The following is a 23,512-nucleotide window of genomic DNA, read 5'->3' as shown; positions in this document are numbered from 1 at the left end:
GTGCTGCACTCTGGCGGCAGAACATTGCAGTAATACTCCCTATTCCATATTGATACAATATCACTGTATTGAACCATCTACTTTAAGACTTATATAATGGTGCACAGAACCTTTCAAATATTAATTAATAAATAGTTAAATACTGTCTAAGTTATTAAATAACTAGTGTATATCAAAGAGGATTTGAAGAAGAGAGTTACTGTCATGGTAAATTATGTAGCTACAGTTCATAAACTGCCATCTTTCGACAGAAGATTAAACCTGTTTGAACGCCATTTGATTTTGATCCTTATTCTTTAACTGATATGTGTTAACTTTTTAAATATTAATATTCACGCCATCTACTCGAGCATAGGCTGAAGGTTGTGGCGCCATCGCTCGAAAACATGGAACCATACCTTTGGCCTATAGTCGAGTAGATGGCGTGAATATTAATATTTAATAAGTTAACACATATCACTGAAAGAATAAGGATCAAAGTCAAATGACGTTCTAACAGTTTTATGTTCTGTCGAAAGATGGCAGTAAATTTACAGTGGCTACATAATTTACTTTGACAATCCGTCTCTATAGACTTTATTCTCTTTGTGTATATCAAAGCTTCGTTTCAACCTATAAGTGCACTATTGGGATTTCTAAATCTTAATACTAATGCACAAGTTTTAACTAATCTTAGTATTAAGGGTGAACATCCACCAACACTAAGAGAGTGTAGTGTAGCGGCGCGTAAGAAAAACCCATCGAATCGTGATACTTAGAATATTTTATACTATTGGCATATTTTCATACAACGCACCATATGACGAAATAAGTGTGTTCTGTATTAAGAATCCTAACGTCTACCACTCTGTAATAGCTTAACAAAAATATCTTATATGTAAGACGCCAATTCTCGGGATTAGGTGCTCAGCGAATCCCAGGCTTCCATATGAGCCGTGGCAAAGTCGGGATAACGCGAGAAAGATGATGATGATGTAAACCATTTATACTGTGACAGATACCTCCAGGAGGTATCTCAATTTGAAAAAGTATTCGAGACTGTACTTACTCCTAAAGTTTCACGGCAATCGACTGAGAAATGCGACCTGTGGAGGAAAAACGCCGCACATTCGCTTCGCTCGGTCAATAAAGTATGTAAAGTTTTATTAAAAGAAAATGACGGTTATTTAAGTTAAGATTGACATATATGGATATGGATATATATCCACAGCATGTGTTCATATGAACACTGCTATGCCACCTCGCTTCTCTGGTGGATGCTCACCCTTAGTCGATGTTATAATACAATGTTAGCTTTAAAGAGACGCTATTCTTAAAACTAATCAATAATAAGTGTACCTATCACTAAACTATGATGCAATATTAATTGAAAAAGTGCCATATTAAGCCGACTTACCTATACCAAAGAGATATTTATTGTAAGAGGTGTAAAGTATGAGAAAATATGTGCAGCCATGTGGCCGTATTTGAAGTCAAAGAAATACCTACTAAGGGCTTCGTTTATATATATTCCGTCGCTGCAGTTATAATGTAAGGAGCCGTACAGCGCCATCTGTAAATGACATTCGAAGCACGAATTTTTCTCAAACTTTACACATCTTATACAATATGAATCTATGCTTATACAAATACAATGCATTATTTAATAATATTGTACTTTGAGTATTATATGTGTATTGCTGTCGTTTTGTATGGTTTGCTTCATACTTCAATTTACGAGTCCCTGTACTGTGCATTTTTTTTGAAGAGGTATTTGGGTGTATTCCCATTTGTCCCCGCCGGGCACAGATGGGAATACGTGTTTTAATATAAATCATTCCTATTTGTGGGCCTCACGTCCCGCCGCCCGACAAATTTACTTTCGTATGAAAAAAAGCACATTTTTCTAATCAAAATATGATAATTACGATACTTATTAATTATTATGCACTAAAGGGATCATCAGTATATGTTTTAGAAAGTTTCTACGTTACCCCACTCGACCTTGCTTATAATATATTTGGATGTAAGCTCAATATTTGTACCTTTTCTTTTTTTTAATAATATTCTACAGAAAGGTTGCCACTCAAAACGTGTTATGCTCTTTCTATAGATATAGATTTTCTATAATCTTAAAAAAAATTAACCTTTTGACCGCCAATCAGCTGAAGCGCGCGGCTACAGCTCAATATCAACCTTCGAGCATTCCGACCAGGGCCGTCTTAACCTTTTGAACGCCACAGACGGCACTTGACGTCAACGCGAAATCGTGACAACGACGCCAAAGACGGCATTTGACGTCGATCGTTTTTTGATGAAAATCCACTGAAAAACACTCCACTTTTAGGTTGGCATTATTTATTCACAAAACTAAATTTTACCCCCGTGACGTCAGTGGCACGGCAAATGGATGCACCGATTGGCGTTCAAAAGGTTAAACTATGCTGGGCACTTGGGGATATACGAATTTGCGGCCCTTTTGGAAAGTAATAAAGCGAATTAAACTAACATTTTCTACTATAATCTTATTATGGGTAGTCAAATATACTGTTGTCTGTCCTTCGGGGCCCCCTGAGGTTGGGGGCCCTGGGCACGGGCCCCGTGTGCCCTTATGGTAAAGACGGTACTGATACCGACAAGGTTTACGATGACGCACCACGCACGATAAGCGTTCAAAGGGTTGATTTTTTTATAAAAAAGAAAACTAAAAGAAAAATATGCAAAACTTTTAAGTTACATCAACTCGTAAATTAAAATATAATCTATTTATTATAACTACACTATGAAGCAGAATTATTATAATTAGGAAAATTGGATTCTAAGTTAAAATACAATAATACTCGTGTATTATGTAAATAGCAAAGTGGAATGTAAACTATTCTTATACGTAAATTGTTCTTTATCTTATAAATTATTTTTCTTACATTAGATTTTCTAGATTAAGGTTTAGAATATATGCTCTAAAATAACATTAATGTGTAATAAAATAAATACTTCACATTCTATTCTAGGTCTATTTTAAATTCAAATTGCTGTAGTCACAATTAACCCTTTTCCAGGCACAGTCCGATATATCGACCACATACGCGCCAAAAGAATTTCAACTTTAGCATTCCGATTTAAGGTTCAAATTAGATTGGCGTTTCGGGAAATGTGACTTGTCTTCAAATGAATCATCAAAGCTGGATTAATTGGAATATATTTTGGGAAAACCTTGTAGATTGGTGCGGCCTGGAAAAGGGTTAAATACATCTGAGCGACGAAGGTGATCAACAATATCTGAACACGTCTACAGATGTGAATGTTGCGGTAAGTTTAAAAAACTTGAAAAAGTTCTGAGAAGATTTCCGGAAAATAGAAGACGCGATATCTCAAACAATGTAATAAGTTTCAGAAAAATTTCCAAGCTAACATTAGTTTGGTAGTAATGGTAGTAGGTATGTATGAATATCACATTAGCTTCGGTATAAAAACATATGTGGCACTACTTAGATATACAAAGTTTTCCTTAGATAAGATGGCAAATGTTTATTACCGTGATTTTAAACTATTTGAGAGATATTCATTTAAAAAGTTGCATTTCGTGCTGTGCCTCCTAATAAAATTCATAAAATCAATATCAAGATAAAACAATTCATAATTATGACTAGATTTTTTGCTAAGTGTATAACAATAATAACTATATTTATTTCTCCTCTTAAGTTAGGTAATTTATAATATGAATATAAAAGTAAAATATAAAAACATTTACAAAACAATATAAAATACATATAAACACATTATAAAAAACCTAACCTAGATTGCCGCCGGCAGCGGGGCTTGGCCCAAGCTGCCGGTGGTCAGGGCCGCAGAGTGAGGAACCGACGTACTATACGCGCCGTGTCCAAAATTACCGCCTTCTGCATCTGACCCTTGATCCAACCACCCAGCGAGAGTCTCTCTAGGTGTTGGTCGAGACTCTTCGCTATTAGACCGTTCACTGAAACGACTATCGGGACAATGATCGTCGAATCAACATCCCACATGGCGGTTATCTCGTGAGCCAAGTCTAGGTACTTACTGGACTTGTCCTTCTCGGCCTTCACGAGATTCTCATCATGGGGGATGGTGACGTCGGCGAGCACGGCCCGGCGCTGCAATCGGTCTATCAGCACGATGTCAGGCTTATTGGCGACAATAGTCCTGTCAGTGATGATAGATCGATCCCAATAGAGCGTGGCACGACCATTCTCGAGAACAGGCGCAGGTAAGTACTTGTAGTACGGTACTTCGCGGTCCACAAGGCCATACAGAAGAGCAAGTTGCTGGTGAATAATCCTGGCTACGAGATTATGTCTGTGCAAGTACTCCCCGTTAGCAAGATGAGAACAACCGGAAATGATATGCCTGAGTGACTCTCCGGGACGGCGGCATGCCCGACAAATGTCGACCGTACCGTCCTTCAGGATATATTTCCGATAGTTGTTCGTCATCATCACTTCGTCCGCAATTGCACAGGCAAAACCCTCGGTTTCTCCGAAGAGGTCCCCGAATCGTAACCAGTTCACCGACGCGAGCAGGTCCACATCGGGTCCCGTGAGGGCCTTGTAGAACCGCCCGTGTAGCACCTTACTCTCCCATGCCGCCTTGCGATCCGCAGTACTTAGTACCACAGGTTTGCGCCTGTTCTCATTTGCCAAGGAGAGCGGCGTGAGGTTCCTGTCTACTGCCACCACATCACGATGCATCCCACACTCGTTGTTAAGGAAATAATTCCTGAGATTGTACACCTCGCGGTTGTGGAGATCCTTGGCGTTTAGGAAGCCTCGGCCTCCACACTTCCGTGGGATGTACAATCTCATAACTGACGAGCGTGGGTGTAGCATGCGATGTGTGGTGAGCAGTGACCGGACCCTCCGATCCAGGGCGTCCAGCTCGGTCTGAGTCCACCTTAGTATGCCAAAGGAGTAAGTGAGTAGGGGCATTACCCAGGCGTTGAAGGCGCGCACTTTGTTGCCTCCTGACAAAAGACTGTTAAGGACTTTTGTGAGCCGACTGAAAAAGCGCTCCTTCACCGAACGTCTAATACCCTCGTCCTCAATACCCAACGACTGTGACATACCAAGGTATTTATAGGTTTCTGATTCAGAGATAGATCTGAAAGACATTGTTTCAGAAAGTTGTAAATTTGTTGAATTTACAACCCTCCCCCGCTGTACATGCATAACCGCACATTTATCGACACCAAACTCCATGTGGATGGCACTACTGAAGACTTCGGTGGTTTTCAGTAGCTCCAACAAGTCTTGGCTATTTGGTGCAAATAATTTGAGGTCATCCATGTACAGAAGGTGAGAAATGACTTCACCCTCTCTCCGAAGCCGGCAACCTAGTCCCAAATCCTTCAGCAGGGTGCTGAGGGGATTCAGAGCTAGGCAGAACCATAGGGGACTCAGACTGTCGCCCTGAAAGATTCCTCGTTCAGTCCTTATAAAATCCTGCGGGCCAGGTCGGTCATCCCCGCCTCCTGGTTGACGAAGGACTGTGGTCCACTGCCCCATACACGCGCTTAGGAAGGCTCTCAAAGCTGCATCAACTTTATACAGCTCTAAGACCCTCCCCAGCCATGAATGAGGCACCGAATGTTGTTATATTATGTTTTTATATTTTACTTTTATATTCATATTATAAATTACCTAACTTAAGAGGAGAAATAAATAAGGAGAATAACTATATAATTACACATGCAGAATAATAATAGTAACAAAATAAACATAAGTTTGAAATGGTAACTTATTTGTTACTTTCGCACGAAACTTTAAAAAACTTGCATAATAACTGTGCAGTTCTGAACGAGCGCTACCCCAAAGTATGTTTCCATAGTAAATCGCGACCTAAACATGACAGTGGTAATTTCTAGTTGTTACCTACATAATAAACAATGCCCATATGTTAGTGTTACAAATGCATGTCTTTGCAAAGGGTACAATGTATTTTCTTTTTAAGGGGCCGGTATATGACGTTTTCGATTTAGACCTCACTTTGTAACCATAATTTGTTCAATAAATGTTTGATAATTGCATTAAATTACACGTAAATTTATTCACGAAGAAACCGTGTACCGACTCTTTATGCCATTATATTTTTAATTTGCTGTTATTCTCTACAAATCGACACTAAAAGTATCAAAAAATCAAAATATGGAGTTCCGTTTGAGACAGAAGCAAAACAATTTTTTCTTTGACAGTAATTGAATTATTGTATGATTTTGGAAGCTAGATAATTCAGCTACCAATTTATTATCGATTTATATTTTTACTCACAAAGACAACACAGAAATTCAATCTCAAATGTAAACTTTCGAACAATTTCCATACATTGACGACATCACTCAAAATTCTTTTTCAAGTCAGATGCCCGTTGGGGCTACACCGGAGCACACGTGTACTTCTTCAAATGAAAATGACAGCTTGATTTTCTTGCTTTTGACAATTATATTGACATTAAATCATATACGCACACGAGAAAGCATACCAGTAGATAAAATGTATTTCAAAAAATAGGGTACATAAATATCGGCTCGCGTCGCATTTAAATTTCATTTGCTGTTATTTACGGGTCATTATTGTTGAAAACCGCAGTAAACTATCTTAAAATAATACGATTACAGTCGAATTTAAGTATTATCTTCCTTCAAAACTCGCTTAAAATGAAAAAAGTTTAAAGACTCATCTTTACTGATTGGGATCAATTTTTATTATGCTGGTATCATTTTGCGTCATTTTAAAAACGTATTTGACTTCTGTATGTCAATGAATTTTGATGACAACTGTAATCTTGTATTATATTATAGAACTTTTATATTAAAATATTGCCTATTAACAGTCTTGTAACTAGATCTGTAATACCATGGATTGCGACGAATAAATTATTATGATTATGCCGTTCGTTCCGTCTATAATAATGCGTGTACGTGCTGTTCTCTGAAAATCTTCAAGAAAAAATAAAGGCTAGATCAGCACTAAGTACTAGCAAGTTTTTGCGGCTTTGGAGACCGAGATGAAGCTTACAGGCCAATAGCGTTGTGTCCTGGTTATTGTTATGTATACCTATGTATCGAATGTTTTATAAATTTACTATAAAAAGCAATGTTTTATTTCGATTAGGTCTACATTTTGTGCATATTGCATATCTGAAGTATTTTCGTACTAAACTTGAAACTTTCGTTGAAACTAAATAAAATAATTATTCCAAATGTACAGTCACCTGCAATTTATGTTACACAACGAAGGCCGCAAAAATATCTGACACGATCTTATTTGTAGAACCATAAGAGCATGTCACATATTTTTGCGACCTTCGAAGAGTAGGTACCGTCATTACTCATTATCATCAACTTTGCCCGCTTTTTTTTTTAAACACGAATTTCTCAAAAAATATCACATCATATGACTTTTTTTGCCCAGCACGTCCATTGTGATCAAACGCATCAGTTTATGTGAAGAAAACATTTTTTTATTGTGTTTTTACCCATTTTTTTGCGTTTTAGAGTGTATATTTAGTATAGAGAGTATATTTATAAACTTATTTTAGTGTACAAACATAACCTTCTTTTACTTGCGAAGTTGGGTAAATTAGATGAAAGTGACAACCCTAATCCGTTTTTGGTGGTGGGCAATGTTGGTATGGATGGCAAATTACCGGATTACTTTGCCCACCGCTAAAACTTTTGTGTATTTTATAGGCCTTATTCGTTTAAATCTCAATAGACATAATCTATGCTTCATGTGTTATAACTGAAACCCGGAAATATTTGTCAAATGGTTCTCAATTTTTTCTACTTGCATTCATTATTTATCAATTTTTTGCCCGACGAAATATACCCTATATTAGACAACTCGCTCAAACTCAAAATTCCCAAGTCAAGTTATGCACAAGTTTGGCATATACTTTGTCAGAAATATAACCAATTTTCTACTAAAAACAGCAGGGTGGCCATAACTATTATCAATTTTTCTACATTAACGAATTTGTTTAAAATTGTCGTTTTGGGCAAAGTTTCCCTGGAGGCAAAGTTGGCGCTAATGACGTAACATATTATTGCAGGTGACTGTACATAAATGTTTCGGTGATTTTGAGATTATTTTCCAGGTTAGTTTACTAACAATCAAGTTATGCAGATACCGATTTCGTGAACGTATAAGTAAGGTACCGCTATTGTTTAGCGATACCGATTATTTTTGAAGGTAAAACTATACCGGTTGAAATATAAAGATATTAAAATTACAGCAGGGACAATCATTTTTTATAGGTGTACCTAAACCATCATTGGCCGAGCGTTAGCAAAGGTCTCCGTTTCAGCTTGGGCAAAAATGCTTTTGTATGTTCTCCTTTGCAGATCACATTTCTCAACTGATTCTCGTGAAAATTTGTAAGCAGGTTCGATAGAACTATTCTGTTTCGCTTTATCCGCCAAGGGATCATCCATTAATTACGTCACACGAATTTCTAGGTTTTTATACCCCTCCCCCCCTCCTTGTCACACTTGGTCACATTTTGCAAACCCCTCCCCCCCTGGTGTGACGTCACATTTTCAGGCAATTTTCTTTTCAACGAAATCGACAATATTAACTCGGCATTATTTTTTAAATAAAAAAATATTTTGATATATAAATATTAGTAATTTTATAACACAACGAAAATTACATCCAAAATCTCATTATTTAACTGTACAGCGAATAAAAAAATGTAAATTAATTTCGGTTACTGATGAAGTTAAAGTGACATCACAATGTTTGTGACTCCCCCCTCCCCCATGTCACAACATGTCACATTTTCTTGACCCCCTCCCTCCCCCTAAACGTGTGACGTAATTAATGGATGACCCCCAAAATGGAATTGCCACCCTGCTGAAACTTTATTTATTTAAATTCCTATTGAATGGATTTTGCACCTTATGAAAAACCGTATAGAGTAGTAAATAACATTTTACATCTGACTTAATGACATCTTGTTTTATTCGCTTTAATTGTACAAAACGCGTATCTCGACAAAGCAATAGTAGGTAGTAAAACAGTCAACAATCAAATGAATTAAATAGGTACGTCACGTGTGACATGAACAGACAAGGAAAGCAAGATTAAATGCATTGTTTCTCTTTCATCTTTAAATGGAATGCTTTTACCCTCAAAGGAGGCTAGTGGTCAATACTAAACTAAAAGTCCAATCTTAAAAAAACATGATGGGTCACTGACCTGTCCCACTAAAGTGAGGTAGTGTGCGTGAAGTGCGCTTGTGTGTGAAATGGGGTAAATTGACAGAATCTGATATTTTACCCACCGCTACCGTCGCCTTAAAGACGGTGGTCGTTAATATTTAAAATCTTTCTTTCAAAACCCATTCAATATTTGCAACGGTTTGGTAACGACAATAGATATATTTAAACACTATCTTTCGCCTAAGATCATATTTGATGACATTAATTTTAATCAACAAAAACCGTGAGTATAACAAATAAATGCTATTTTTAACTATACTTAACGCAATACCAACTGGCAACTGAGATCATAATGCTATCTCCTTTACCCTTGTCAAGACCAACCAAGAGTGAAAGAGATGGTATTACGCAACTCGCCACAGTTTTGCGGCAAATATAACTTATCTACTTATCCGCCATAGTCGCAATGACGTTCAAAACGCAACTTTTCAAATCATCACTCAAATCCGTCCGCGCATCCATCAGCTTCTGCAGCGCCTCACCAACTTTAGCGTCTTTAAAATCCAGCGCTAACTGATTAACTTTACTGGTAACATCTAAAAACGCTAGCAAATTCTCTACGACCTGAATGGGCATTTTAGCGCAATTGGTCTCGAGTAATACAGAAACGTGCTTACCGATTTCGGACTTTAAGAGGTGGGCAATAAGAGTGTTTTCGATTTCGATGTCCGGTTTGTCCTTGAGGCAGTGGATGGAGAGGAGAGTGAGAGCGAGGATAGCTTCGTTCTGCATGACAGAGTGAGATGCGATTAGCATGTTTACTAGGCAGGATATGCAGCCGTCGACCTGAAATCAAATAAATATTATTGGGACAATTTTACACAAACCGACCTAGTCCAACAGTAAACTCAAAAGGCTTGTGCTGGGAGTAGGCGTGGCTCACTTCGGGATTTCGTCGCGTCGCTACAAGTACATGTGGCCCACACCAATTTTGGTGTCTAGCAGAGTAGTTGCCGCGCACCGCTACGAAACGCACGCTCGCGCTTGCGCTTATACCTCTAGTAATAGATGCGTTTTGTTAGAGTGAACCTTTTGTATCTAGTGCAGTGCTGTGCTGGGGGTTCTAGACGTCGATATATAATATAAATGCCTATTTAGACTCGTCTAAGCTAACTTTACATCGACGAACAGGACAAAGGAGGAGTGTCATTATACTATTTAAAAAAAAACAGAACAGAGGCGAGCGAGTCGGACTCGCCCACCGAGAGTTCCTTATAAATTAATTTTTTTTTTACAAATTTATAGTTTTGAGATTTTTCTTTGTACTTATAGGACGATATTACTCTGTCAGGTCTTCTCGTCAGTTCTCTTTAGTATGTTTCTCTAAATTGAGTGATATTATATGTAAAGCGTGTGTGGCAGCCCTGGCTTTGTGTCCCGCCGGCGGTGCTTGGCGCGCAGGTATCCACCTCACCTCGACATAGTTCCTCCAGTGCTGCGCCCGGGGCAGCAGCTTGCAGCTCCAGGCGAGCAGGCGCGGCGCCTCGCCGGCGGCGCCCGCGTGCTCGGCGCCGCCCCAGCGCGCCGCGGCGGCCAGCGCGGCTCTATCTGAAGCCAGCTGTCGGGCTACGCTCTCTGCGGAGAAACCTCGTTTGTTAAACTTCCACTTTTACACGTTCCGTTTCAAATTCCTTGTCGTAAAACACATGTCAAAAAGAGAGAAAAAAAAACATGAAAATAAATTAATTTCACAATTATATTTAGGTACAATAAAATTAAATCAAAATTAAAAATACATATATGTTATTCACTATTATAATATAAAAATTTTACCTTCCAATAAAATTGGTATTATGTTTCCTTCCACGTCGGATATCTTCATTGAGAGAGCAACGCGATCGTTGACCGATAGGTGCCGCTAGCGTCTATGTAGTCGCTCCGCCCCACGCCGTGACGTAGTTCCGCTTCCTTCCTGCCAACCATTGCTCGCTTCACGCTGCTCGCCGCGGCCATGTCATTGTTGAGGAGAAGTACCGTCGGCATAAAAGTAGCCTAGAAGCCTGCCAGGAAGGCATTACTCAGATATCCGACGTGGAAGGAAACATAATACCAATTTTATTGGAAGGTAAAATTTTTATATTATGTGTTCCGTTCCACGTCGGATATCTTCATTGAGACCTGGGCCATGTTGCATAACAAACTACAACTAATATTACAAGCGGAGCTCCTTTTTTAATTAGTGAAATTAGAAAAGGAGTTCCGCTTGTAATATTAGTTGTAGTTTGTTATGCAACATGGCCCTGTTTATTATCTCCTGGTGGCGAGTCAGCGGGCGCGCAAGCGTTAGGGCTACACCTACTGTCATAGAAATCAGAGAAAGAATAAATATATACGACATATTGCAACCCATGAAATCACAGTGACTCGTTATAATGATACATTACAGGAAATTGAGAATTTAAATTGTAATCCCAGGTTCGAATCTGACGTTAAACTGGTTTGAGAGATTTCTCATTCGAAATCGCTTCCGAACCGCAGAATCTCGGCGAGTCATGATCCCAATTAACTTAAGCCAAAATATCGCTAATTGGATAGTTTTCCAGCCACTTTAGTTATCAAGTACATCGTGGATCGAAAGCAATCGTAGGCGAGGCCGGATTAGATGAGACTGTGGCTGAAATAAATAAGCGCAGTGTCCCCTAACATTTGTGTAATTCTCGCAAGTTGACGTACCCAGACTACCTACTTACTGGGTCTATACATTATTCCGGAGCTTCTAAGAGTCAAGTCGGTAAGACACGTTATCTGGTTTAGAGCCGAATTTCGGACACAAAATAATAGCGTGAAAGTTAACTATGCAATTACCCGGGCTACAGTGTAGCAGACTAAGGTCATTGACCCTGCGGTCTGATGCTAACAGCAAATGTGCGGCAGCTCTTCTATCGTACTTCTTCTAACGTACCTAACGTTGTAGGGCTATTCAAATTAGGGCAAGTAGATTTCTCGCGTCCCAAGCTGGTGGTTTGGGAGGCGCTGGTCTCGCTATTAATGGCGTTGGAAGAAGGCATAGTGTCCGATAGTGGTTCACATACAGCACTTGTTACAGGCTTATGAACAAGTATCGTTCTGAAAGCTAACATGGACAATAGAAATAGATGTCTGAGATAGCTCGCTACTTCACTGGGTATTAGAGGTACCTGGCAGTCGATCTTATTTTTGATGCACCATGAAGACCATATCTACATTGTGGGCGTACAGGCGGCCTAGACAAGGGGACGATCTAGGGAGTGCTCCCGTTACTGGTTTTCAATACAAACATAGTACCGGAACCGGGAATACCCGGTTCCTCCATATTAGTGAGACAGTGACAGTTGCGTCTCGTTCGCTACGTAGCGTTAGCCCTTGGCATGTTGCATGCATGCGCCAGTCACGCCAGTAGGTACATCACAGCGGACGTCACTCCTGATCTCGCCAGCTCGGTGTTGGAGCGTCCTATCTGACAGGAGCTACGCCTCATTCTTAAGGTCGTTGACTCGTAAGAGAGGGCGGTCTGATGCTGTGTTCACTAGGACCGCCAGTAAATTGCAAGCTTACCACAGCTGCGTGAAGGCTCTCCTTATCACGCCGTCACAGTAAACAGACTAGGCTGGGAGGTGGAGACATCCATACCAAGTCGTATCACCGGCAGCTGCCAGACGCGACGTGGTAGCAGTTCAGAGTCTGTTAAGAAATACCGTGACACAGTGCGAAGGCTCTCGAAAGCGGAGGCTGGCCAACAAGGCGCCTATCAGGCGAAGATAGTCTCGGCGGCTTCTGGGCGTAGCTGCCACTCGGGCGCGCAGTGACTTCTTGATAAACCGTCGCCCTCGGGGGTTGTACCGACCTGGTAAGTAGCAAGGAACCAGCGCGACCTGTAGACGATCTGCTGGCATCAGCAGTTTTTGCGACAGCCGTGGTAACGGAGGGGATGTAGTGTCGCCGTCGTTTTATGTATACTGTAGTGGTGCGGTTTACACTTCTGTCGTCAGCGCTGCAGATGTGGCCCGTTAACGGTTACTCTTCACTGAAAGGGCCTTACCTCGTACATTGTCTACCAATATTGGAGATTGTAACGGACTGCTTGCATAAGATGAGGGAGGAAGTGGCGCGAGGCTTTCGGCAGCTTCGTGTTGCTGAGGACTGCGAAGGTGTCACCTTCCTCCATGAACTAAAGTTTGCGAGTTTGAGACGGAACAGGAGGCGTTGAGTCTCATTTCTGCGAGAAACTCGGCAGCAAGGCAGGTCTGTATGTCGCGAAAAAGAAAACTTTCAATCGGGGTGTTGTGCCGCGTGTCCCACGTGATGTCTAGGAGCGTGATAGTCTGATTCGCTTTATCCGAAGAAACACCCTATATCGAGCTAGTATAGGGACATGGTCGCATGCTTTTAAGGAAATCGAACTAATGAAATCAAGTCTAAAATCGATTTTGGCGCTTGCGTAACAAAACTGTTTCGATAAAGTCGAAGACAGACAGATGTAAACTGTTGGAGTCCTCCTGGCCCCTTTCTCTTAGCACCGGAAACTCAAGCTTGTTCAGGCGCAGCGGGTTTATTTATCCCATTTTGTTTATTATGGGCTTGGCGCACGAGAAAGACTTTGTAAGACGGAACTTAAGCTGGAGAGCGCAGGCAAGCAGAGATAATTATGTGAAGTCTGCAGACCTTTTCGATGCCTTTCACCTCGGTTTTGAGCGGTCGCACAGGGCCTTGTCGCTAGCTGTTCTCCGGTTGGATCACTCCATGGCCTCGAGGAGTCGTAGGAACCTCGAAGCGGCACGGCTCCTCGTCGATCAGCACCTTTATGAAGCCCGGGAACGCGACGTATTTTCCTCTGAGTATTGACATATCTTACCGCTTTCAACTCCGGGCAGTCGAGCCACGCAGGACGAAGCTCCTTACAACCTTTTCTGCCGTCGCCGGAGGATTCCTTAACCGAAAACAAGAGCTTAGCGGTCTGTTCGTGCTGTGGCACCATAGCTATAGGCGCCTGAGTACCTCAATGGGACCATGTGGACAGGACAAAACTGATACTGAGGCGCCCATCAGCAGGCAGCATCGGCGGCAGGTAAGTTCGCGGTGGTATTCTTCTATTCTCGAACAGAAGGTTCGGGAGGCGCTGGTGCGTGAGGCGAGGACCCATCGTGGCGGCCCGCTCTAGAGGCGCTGTCGCGTAAGGCGGGCGGCTTCATCGTGGCGGCCGCCGCCGCCGGCTCGGGAGGCGCCGGTGCGTGAGGCGAGACGCGCCATCGTGGCGGCCAGCTCGGGAGGCACCGGTGCGTGAGGCGGCCGCCGCCTGGCTCGGGAGGCACTGGTGTGAGGCGAGAGGCGCCATCGTGGCGGCCAGCTCGAGGCGCCAGTGCGCAAGGCGGTGGTGCCATCGTGGCGGGCGGCGCCGTTGTGGCGGCCGCCACCGCCGGCTTGGGACGCGTCGGTGCGTGATGCGAGAGGCGCCATTGTGGCGGCCAGCTCTGGTGCGTCGGCCACCGTAGCCAGGCTCAGGTGCGTGAGGCGAGAGGCGCCGTCGTGGCGGCCAGCTCGATAGGCGCCGGGCCGATGGCTGGCTCGTAGTTGCACTCATCATCACGGCGACACTGCTGCCCTCGGCGGCGCCATCGTGGTGGCCACCACCGGCGCGTAGGTGCGGCACCACGGAGCGACGTCATGACGGACGGCAGCCAACGCGGCGATCGTCGCTATACTCGTAGCGTTTCCACTGCTTCCACGTAACTTACCTTCCTTCCACTCGAGCAGTCGGGACGCAGAAGCGGTCCGCCTTCACCTTGGCGCCAGGACGGGATCGAGAGGTCCGCGATCCACCCGCGCCGCGACCGCAGCAACAGGAGCGGGCGTGTGCCTCTCGGAGTCCCGCGGACTGGAAGCGCCCGCAGCCACAGGAGCGGGCGAGTGACGTCTCTCGGAGTCCCGCGGACTGGAAGCGTCCGCACCGCGACTGCTCTCGCGGACTGGAAACGTCCGCACCGCGACTGCAGCAACAGGAGCGGGCGTGGACTGGAAGCGTCCGCACCGCGACTGCAGCAACAGGAGCGGGCGTGGACTGGAAGCGTCCGCACCGCGACTGCAGCAACAGGAGCGGGCGCGGACTGAGGAGCGGGTGCGGACTCTCGCGGACTGGAAGCGTCCGCAACAGGAGTGGGCGTCCCGCGGACCCCGCACCGCGACACCTCGGGCTCCGGCCCGCAGCGTCGCGGCGTCTCGGAGTCACCTTGGACGACAGCAGAAGAAAGTCGACGGCGCCGGCGCGCGGGGGCCGGCCTCCCCTGAGCCCCTGTCGCGTCGCAACTAACGACACGAGGTACTCCCAGGTTAATACGACCTGCCTGAGAACCGTCCTTTAGTGTCGAAGTAACTTCTGAACGCCAATAAAACTAGAATATCATTAAACTGGCTCACCGGATGGTTCGAGACAATCCAAACCTCCTTATCGGCGAAGCGCGGCACCCGGCAGCGGCGCCCGCAGGCTGTCCGCCGCCCGGGCGCCGCCCCCGCCGCCGCCGGCACGATGACCGCACGTTCCCTCTCCGATGCGGAGCGACTTGCGTTACCACTTGTTAACGAAAACCACTGACGCACTTCCTACTTCGATCTCGAAAATGCGAGATAACGGTAACGATTTTAGCAGCATGGAATGTGAAAATTAATTTAGCAAGAAAAAAGTGGGTAGAATCGAAAAGCACCGTTCGATGACTTCGATCGCGAGACCGCCAAAAGACTAATAGTAGCGATCTCTGCTATATCTCACTATTTAATCGACCGAGTTTTGGATCGGAAATGTTAAAGCACCATGCTGCAAAAATATACGCAAAAAATATTTGCGGACCATCGGTCCGACGGTCGACGAAACAATGACATGGCCGCGGCGAGCAGCGTGAAGCGAGCAATGGTTGGCAGGAAGGAAGCGGAACTACGTCACGGCGTGGGGCGGAGCGACTACATAGACGCCAGCGGCACCTATCGGTCAACGATCGCGTTGCTCTCTCAATGAAGATATCTGACGTGGAACGGAACACATAATATCATTAAAAAAAAATTAAAAAAATTGTACGGTAGGCTTTTCTAGTAACTTTTTTCCATTTTTTTATGTAGTACCTATTCGCGAAAAAGATTATTAAGGATGATCAAGATAAAATTCGTACCTTGTCCGTCGACCAGCATCCTGAGTGCAGCGAGTAGTTTATAGGCTACGTGGTGGTCTTCCACTGTAGGTAGGGCGCCTAGGAGCACGGGCGCCGCCCTAAAAAAACAAATTTAAATATGTACCTACATATTTCAATAATCACATGTTTATGCATCAAAAGTTTTGACGGATTTTATTTTATTTAGTTTTGATAGCGTTGAAAAAAAACCCGATGTTGTATTTTCGGACAAAGTTCAACTTTATGTACAGAATACAAACCTTGGATCACGAAGGTGTATAGTCTCTGCGCATTAAAAGTTTGATTTCTGTACATTAAGTGCTGCCATACCTGCCCTTGCTGGCCGCAACTTTCTTATTAGCCGCCGACACAGTTAAGTTCCTGAGGGCAGACAAAGCCGCGTGCTGCACTTTGCTCGCTGCATGGTATAATAATATACTCCGCCTGGTACTCTATTCCGAGATTCGCGTATGACCTAACTGACACGGGCCTACGTCATCATGCTGTTTACAGGTTCTCAAACTTTAAAATGTGGGAGAATTTTAACCAACGGTGAAAATTATTTTAACGGCATTAATTTTAAGTTATTCATGTAGAAACATAGTAAAATAAAACAAATCTAATGTATTAAATTAAACTTTATTTATCTATACAAGACAAACGTTTGAAAAACTAATTCACAGTTACACATTAATTACCAAGCTTACGGCGTGAAAAGTTTGGAAAACATTGCGACTGCTGACACTGAGCGAGAAGGAAATAACAATTAACACGCGTTCGACAAGGATGACGGTCAGGGCATGAAGTTATCTAGATCCGAATTGTCAAATGTGACAGCGCTATCCTGTGTTGTCAGTAGTGTAAACAGAATTACCCGAACGTCTGAAATTTCTGTCGTGAATCGGAAGATATTGCTAACGAATAATTAAAAATGACGTGTTATTGTAAAATTTAAGATAAAATACATATAAATGAAAATTATAAAATTATAAAGAAATATTTTAACTTATTAACCATAGGTATAATGTACCCATGTAACATGTTATGTTGAAATAAAGTGGCAATGTTATTGTGACGTAGGCCCGTGTCACTCTGGGAATAGAAGACCATGTTTTATTAGACCATGGCTCGCTGTAGCCAAGCCGACGGTGTGTGACGCCTTACTTACATTCAACACTCCAGGGGCCCGATGACGTCTTTTCGGACAAAGTTCAACTTTATGTACAGAATACAAACCTTATGTCACGAAGCTATATAGTCTAAGCATTGAAGGTTTGTATTCTGTACATAAAGTGCTGCCGTACCTGCCCTTGCTAGCCGCAACTTTCTTATTAGCCGCCGAAACAGTTAAGTTCCTGAGGGCAGACAGAGCCGCGTGCTGCACTTTACTCGCTGTGGCCAAGTCGATAGAGTGCGTGACGCCTTGCTTTAGCTCTAGGCCCAGTTTGTGGTGGGTCTCGAATATGTCTGCAACAAGTAATAGTATTTTATGCAACCGTTGTTTAAGAGAGGTCAAAAAAGGCGAGTGGCGTGAGTAACAATTTGAGGCGAAGCCGAAAATTGTTAATAAAGACGCCTAGAGTATTTTTTGGCTCAGTTAAACAACGTTGCATACAATACTTTTTCTACGACCAAGCACTTACTTTGAAATAAAATTGTGAATTTAACAAATATTTTTAATTCAAGAAGTAGCAAAAATGGAGGGTATGGCCGGGAAAAGAATGAATGAATGAACGAATGAAATTTAAAAAAAAAACTGTCTATGGTTCACTTATTTGTCAGAGATGACATTTAAAATAAGGTTGGCAACACTGTATTTCATTCAATATTTTTTAAGTGGTCATTACACTAAGTATCGTAAAATCGCCAAAAAGATACTGCGTGTATGCACGAATTATTTTTTGGGGAATAGACTAAAGACTTGTCTTGACAACTATAAGGTAGGGTTTTAAAGGTGTGTGCACGACCCTTTAAATGACTAATAAAAGTACGGGAGTAGAAAAAATAAGGTTTTGACGCCTAAGGACCAGCCAAAGATAAAAATGTCAGTGAAATTTTACCCTACAATGTAGGTACAGTCCACGTTCTTTCACTGATAATAAAATAAAAAAGCCTTTTATTCCAACTCATTATCATTACTAACTAAAGTTTACAAACTTAGGTTACATATATCTTTTTTTAATATTTATATAATTTATACCTATACTTTTTATATGATTGATATGTGTTATAATTGTTAAATATCAAACAGTTAATGCTATATAGCCGCGTATAGGCCAAAGGTGTGGCGCCATCTATTGAAGAATGGCTTTTTTTTTTATTGCCGAGGCACGTTTTTTCCTTAGACTTTATTTATCTTAGACGGAGTTACATATACCTTTGGTATGGGTTTTTTTTCTCGATGTGGCGCGCGCACAGTTCTTGTGAGCAAGGACCCCGGTAAGGATACGGGCGAGCCTTGCTCATATGCATATCTGTCGCCAGTTTTCCCTTAGTCGCCTTATACGATACCCACGGGACGAGATGGGACGGTGCTATTCTTTTCTGATGCCGGCACCACACGGCACCTTTGGTATGGGTTAAGACAGTCAGATAGAAGAGTCTTATTTATAGATAGAAATAATGAAAAGATTCGCACGCTTCTTGTAACAGTCACCGTAGCCTATGGTCGCCTGTAAATCCAGGGGGTGCCTTTAAACTTTTGCTCACTTTTGGTTCCAGTTGGAACCAGTATAATAATTATGTGGATTTCAACCTCAATTCATCTACCATACTAACGCTCCGCGATCGTTGCGCCATTTAGGGTGCTAGCTAAATTAGTTGTTCAATACTTACGCTATAGAATTTCCAATTTAGCAAGAACCCTTAATGGCATAACAACCCCGTGTGGTGACTGTACTATGAAACTCACCAAGTAACTTATCAAAAATATGAGTTTCCATGATCGCGGCGCAATAGTCATCCTGGCGGGCAAAGTTGCCTATGGCCAGCACGGCCGCGCTCAACAGGTGCGGGTTGGAAGCTTCCAGCCACCGTACAGTCGTTTCGTACACGGCCCCGTGACCGTTCTCGTAGAGGAGGTGCATAGCTTCATCTGTAAAAACGAGTTTTGACAAAATTTTCATTTTTAGGGTTCCGTACCCAAAGGGTAAAACGGGACCCTATTACTAAGACTTCGCTGTCCGTCCGTCCGTCCGTCCGTCCGTCCGTCCGTCTGTCACCAGGTATCTCACGAACCGTGATAGCTAGACAGTTGAAATTTTCACAGATGATGTATTTCTGTTGCCGCTATAACAACAAATACTAAAAACAGAATAAAATAAAGATTTAAATGGGGCTCCCATACAACAAACGTGATTTTTGACCAAAGTTAAGCAACGTCGGGAGTGGTCAGTACTTGGATGGGTGACCGTTTTTTTTTGCTTTTTTTTTGTTTTTTTTTTTGTATGGTACGGAACCCTTCGTGCGCGAGTCCGACTCGCACTTGCCCGATTTTTTAATACAAGCTTTTATCGCTGACCATACTTTGGCCGAACTGGAGAAGAGTGGCCCACGACAGACCCCAATGGAAGGAGCTGGAGGACCAAGCGGCACACTGAGCTAAGAGACATACTCTAACTCAGAATAAAAGGGCTTAATAGATAGATAGATACTTTGGCAACAAGCAACTAGTACTCATCAAGACAATTCTAAAAACCCCAAACACAATTAGGTTGCGTTGTTTTAACGCAGAGTTCATATGGCAACCTCCCGTCTCCATCATCATTACGTAGGTATATAGTTGGTCAAATTTGACAGTAAGTAAAACAAAAAAAACTATACTCATCCTTTTCTTTTGAGTGCTATGCTAGTACTAGTGTAAGACAAAGCTAGTATGATTCTCTCTGTCTATGTTTAAAATGAGACAGTCCTTTGTTTGTCAATAAATTACCTAGTCCCACAGCAATCAAAATAAAGGCTTGGCCACATACAGAGCGCGACGCAGCGCCGCGTCCACGCCGCGCGACCGCGGCACATGCTAACAGGTTACCGACGTCAAACAGACTGCGTCCCGCCGGTATCACGCCCCGCTTCTGTCGCGCCCCGCGCCGCGCGGCCCATTGCGTCCGCGCGGCGCGTGCGCAGCGCTGCGCCGAGCGAACGCGGCGGCCCGCCGCGTCGCGCAAGGTCACGTCAGTAGGATCGGACGTAGGCAGCGAGCGGTGTGCCGCGTTCCCGCGCGGCCGCGCCGCGTTCACGCGCGCCTTGAGGGCGTGTTGAGAGCGTGAGGCCGGCGCGATCGGCGCGCGCCCTGTTTGACCAGGCTTCGCGTCGGCATCACGCGGCGCGGACGCGGCGCTGCGTCGCGCTCTGTGTGTGGCCAAGCCTTTAGGCTTGTGTTGTGGTTACTATACACCGTGTTTTTTTTGATTTCCGTTAATTTCAAGGGTGCATACCTGAGCTTAAATCAAGTAACTTTCCCAAAGACACCGATATTCTAATTAACTCCATTTCGAAGATAATCAATATTTTATTTTTTTCCTATAAGGCCTCTACAAGCTTGCACACTTGCCTTAAGGCCGGTTTACATATTGATTAGTGTTTAGAATGAGTTCATACATTTGTTACTAAACTTAAGTAAAATCTCGGTCGATCGATGTTCGAATTGACATTGATATGTCACAGATTTCAATTGTTTGGTTTAGTTAAATGTAATGCCCGTGTTACAACAACGCTATATGCTACATTTAATTACTTTTTAATATTAATTTTTCTGAAAAAAAAAAGCAAAAAAATATTTTTTTTTTCAAAATTAACTATGCCATTTAGTTTTCTTAAACGTACTTAACCATACCCCGAAGTTAACGGAATTCAATAAAAACACGGTGTATACGACGATATTTAATAAAGGCCTTAGGCCTCGATCATGTATTACACTAACCTCCAGTAAGAACCAGCACAAGTAGATCACAGGCCTGTTTGACCAACGCATCAACCTCGGAGTCCGAAGCCCGGAGTTCTCTAGAGGCCTGACGCCGAAGCAAGGCCTCTAGACGACAGCAGACATGTTGTATGCATTCTTGACGGGCTAGGAGTGCCTTTACTGACTCTGTAAAGGTAAAATATTGTATTTATTTTATTGTTATCTATAGAACCCTACACCAGAACAGTTGACAGCAAAAAACTGTTGTGTTGCAAAAAAGATTTTTAGTTTTTAAGATTATAATTCTGTATGGTTTCTAATTGCTCAAGACAGGAAGGCGTGGAAGGATCTTGTGGAGGCCCTATGCACCTCCAGGGTGCCCTAGGACAGACAACAACAACAACAACATGGTTTTTAATATCAATTTGTATATGTTTTTACACAATTTGAACAATTTCAATATGTTACATGAAACTCGCTCAAAACCGGTGGCAATTACTCGAGTTTCCTTAGGTTGGATGTGAATAAACTAAGACAGAAATTTTCATTTCATTTAACTTACCATGCTCAGCCTGCAAAAGCAAGTGGTCCAGGCACAGTTCCGAAATCTCCATATTAACCGTCTCCCGCAGTACTCTTAGCACCAACAAGTTCACATCCTCACTAAACAGGAACTCCGGAGTATTATCATTAACCACACTGAGAATAAGCAGCACTGTTGACACCAGGTCGTCATCCATATCTTCGCTCTCCAGCTCCGCAGCCAAGATCCACTGCATCAGCTCTATTAGACCACTTTCCACTATAGACTCAGTGAACTGTTGCCCACCAATGGCATAGTTTAACAGTGTTTTGCATGTAAAGATTTTTATTTCGCTCAAATTTGTGTTGTCTAAAGTTGTTTTAAGGAGTTTTGTTAATATGTTGACACCATGGTCTAGGACTAGCTTTCGGGATGTGTCGCAGTCGCAGCATAAGTTGCCAAGGGCTCTGCAACACTGCTTAACAAGTTCCAATCGGTCTGTGGTTACATCTTTACCAAGCATGTCCATTATAGGATCTATCACATCTTTTTTAGCAAATGTTTCCCTTTTATCCTCACATTTCGCTAACTCAGAGATCGCTTGTACAGCCAGTGTCACGATTTCTTGATCGCTGTTCTTCAGTAATGCCGTAAGGCAATTCGAAACATCGTATTCGTAGTTTTTTCCTAGCTTGATTATATCGTTCAATTTTGCCTTCAAATCGTTAACATTTGTTATATTTTGAATAACCAGCGTTTCAAGTGAGTTAGATTTCTTAGCAGAAGGACCTGTAATTAAAATTCAATGTTATTTAATAAAGGTTTTGACCGCAAACACGAAAATTTGAAACTGGTGGAAGTAACATACCGTCCATGGTGATAAATGAATGAAAAATATATTTCTGGTATGGAGAAGGCTACAGGAGACGCAGAGCTATCATATCCGTAGTTTTAGAAATAAAGTGATATTGAAAAATGCGAAGAAAACCTAAAAGTGTAAAAATTAACTCCCACCGCAAAGCGATTAGCGTTTTGACAGCTCTGAAGAGTATTTCATTTTTGGTTAACTACAGTGACGTCAGTGACAAACTGCTAAAATATCAAACTTATACTTTTTTATTAATTATCTATTTTATATTTCTTGTTGAATCAGCATATTTCATTATATTCTTCCATTATTTGGATTCAACTATTTATAGCGACTCATTAACAGCGGTAACAGATTACCGAACCGCGCGTATCGATTTACGGCTTCGATTTACGGCTTTTACCTTTGGCTGCCATTTTTTAACCCGTCAAAAACGTCTCTACATCGGTGGCACCGGCAAATTGGCAATCAATTTCAAACTACTTGTCCTATGTCTCACAGTAGGTACCTAATCGATAAAGTTACTTGGGTACCTATTTAAAGTTCATAACGTAGGTATTTTAAAGAATAAAGAATAATAAAAGAATAAAATGTTTATTTTCTAATGAATATTCACAAAGGTACAGTTTTTACTGACCTCCACACTAGCCAACGCCTGTCCTGTGGAGGAGCATGACAATTTAAAATACTATCTAAAAAATATATAACAGTAAAGGTAATAATTATAAAGTATTTCAGTGAGACTATTACAAAACTGAATTACACTAGTTTTATCATTTAGAATGTATACAAAGCTAGTCAGCAGGTAATACTGAACACTGTGAAAGAAAAGTAAAACAAACTGAGAAGG

The 23,512-nt window shown here is 42.4% G+C and overlaps 1 protein-coding gene across 1 annotated transcript; it reads right to left on the bottom strand.

Annotated features, from left to right (window-relative positions):
* Positions 1-9,523: 9,523 nt before the first annotated feature.
* Positions 9,524-22,864, bottom strand: LOC134793404 (GTPase-GDP dissociation stimulator vimar). Its single transcript, XM_063764979.1, has 8 exons — positions 22,663-22,864; positions 21,834-22,583; positions 21,290-21,457; positions 19,280-19,462; positions 17,673-17,835; positions 16,369-16,466; positions 10,650-10,810; positions 9,524-10,021 (listed from the first exon to the last, which is right to left on the bottom strand). Exons 1-8 carry the CDS (start codon positions 22,667-22,669, stop codon positions 9,620-9,622), a joined length of 1,932 nt encoding a protein of 643 aa, XP_063621049.1. The 5' UTR covers positions 22,670-22,864; the 3' UTR covers positions 9,524-9,619.
* Positions 22,865-23,512: the final 648 nt, after the last annotated feature.

Source organism: Cydia splendana, chromosome 9 (assembly GCF_910591565.1).
Source record: "Cydia splendana chromosome 9, ilCydSple1.2, whole genome shotgun sequence".
NCBI lineage: Eukaryota > Metazoa > Arthropoda > Insecta > Lepidoptera > Tortricidae > Cydia > Cydia splendana.
Note: the sequence above shows the minus strand (reverse complement) of the source record. Positions and strands in the feature narration are given on the sequence as shown.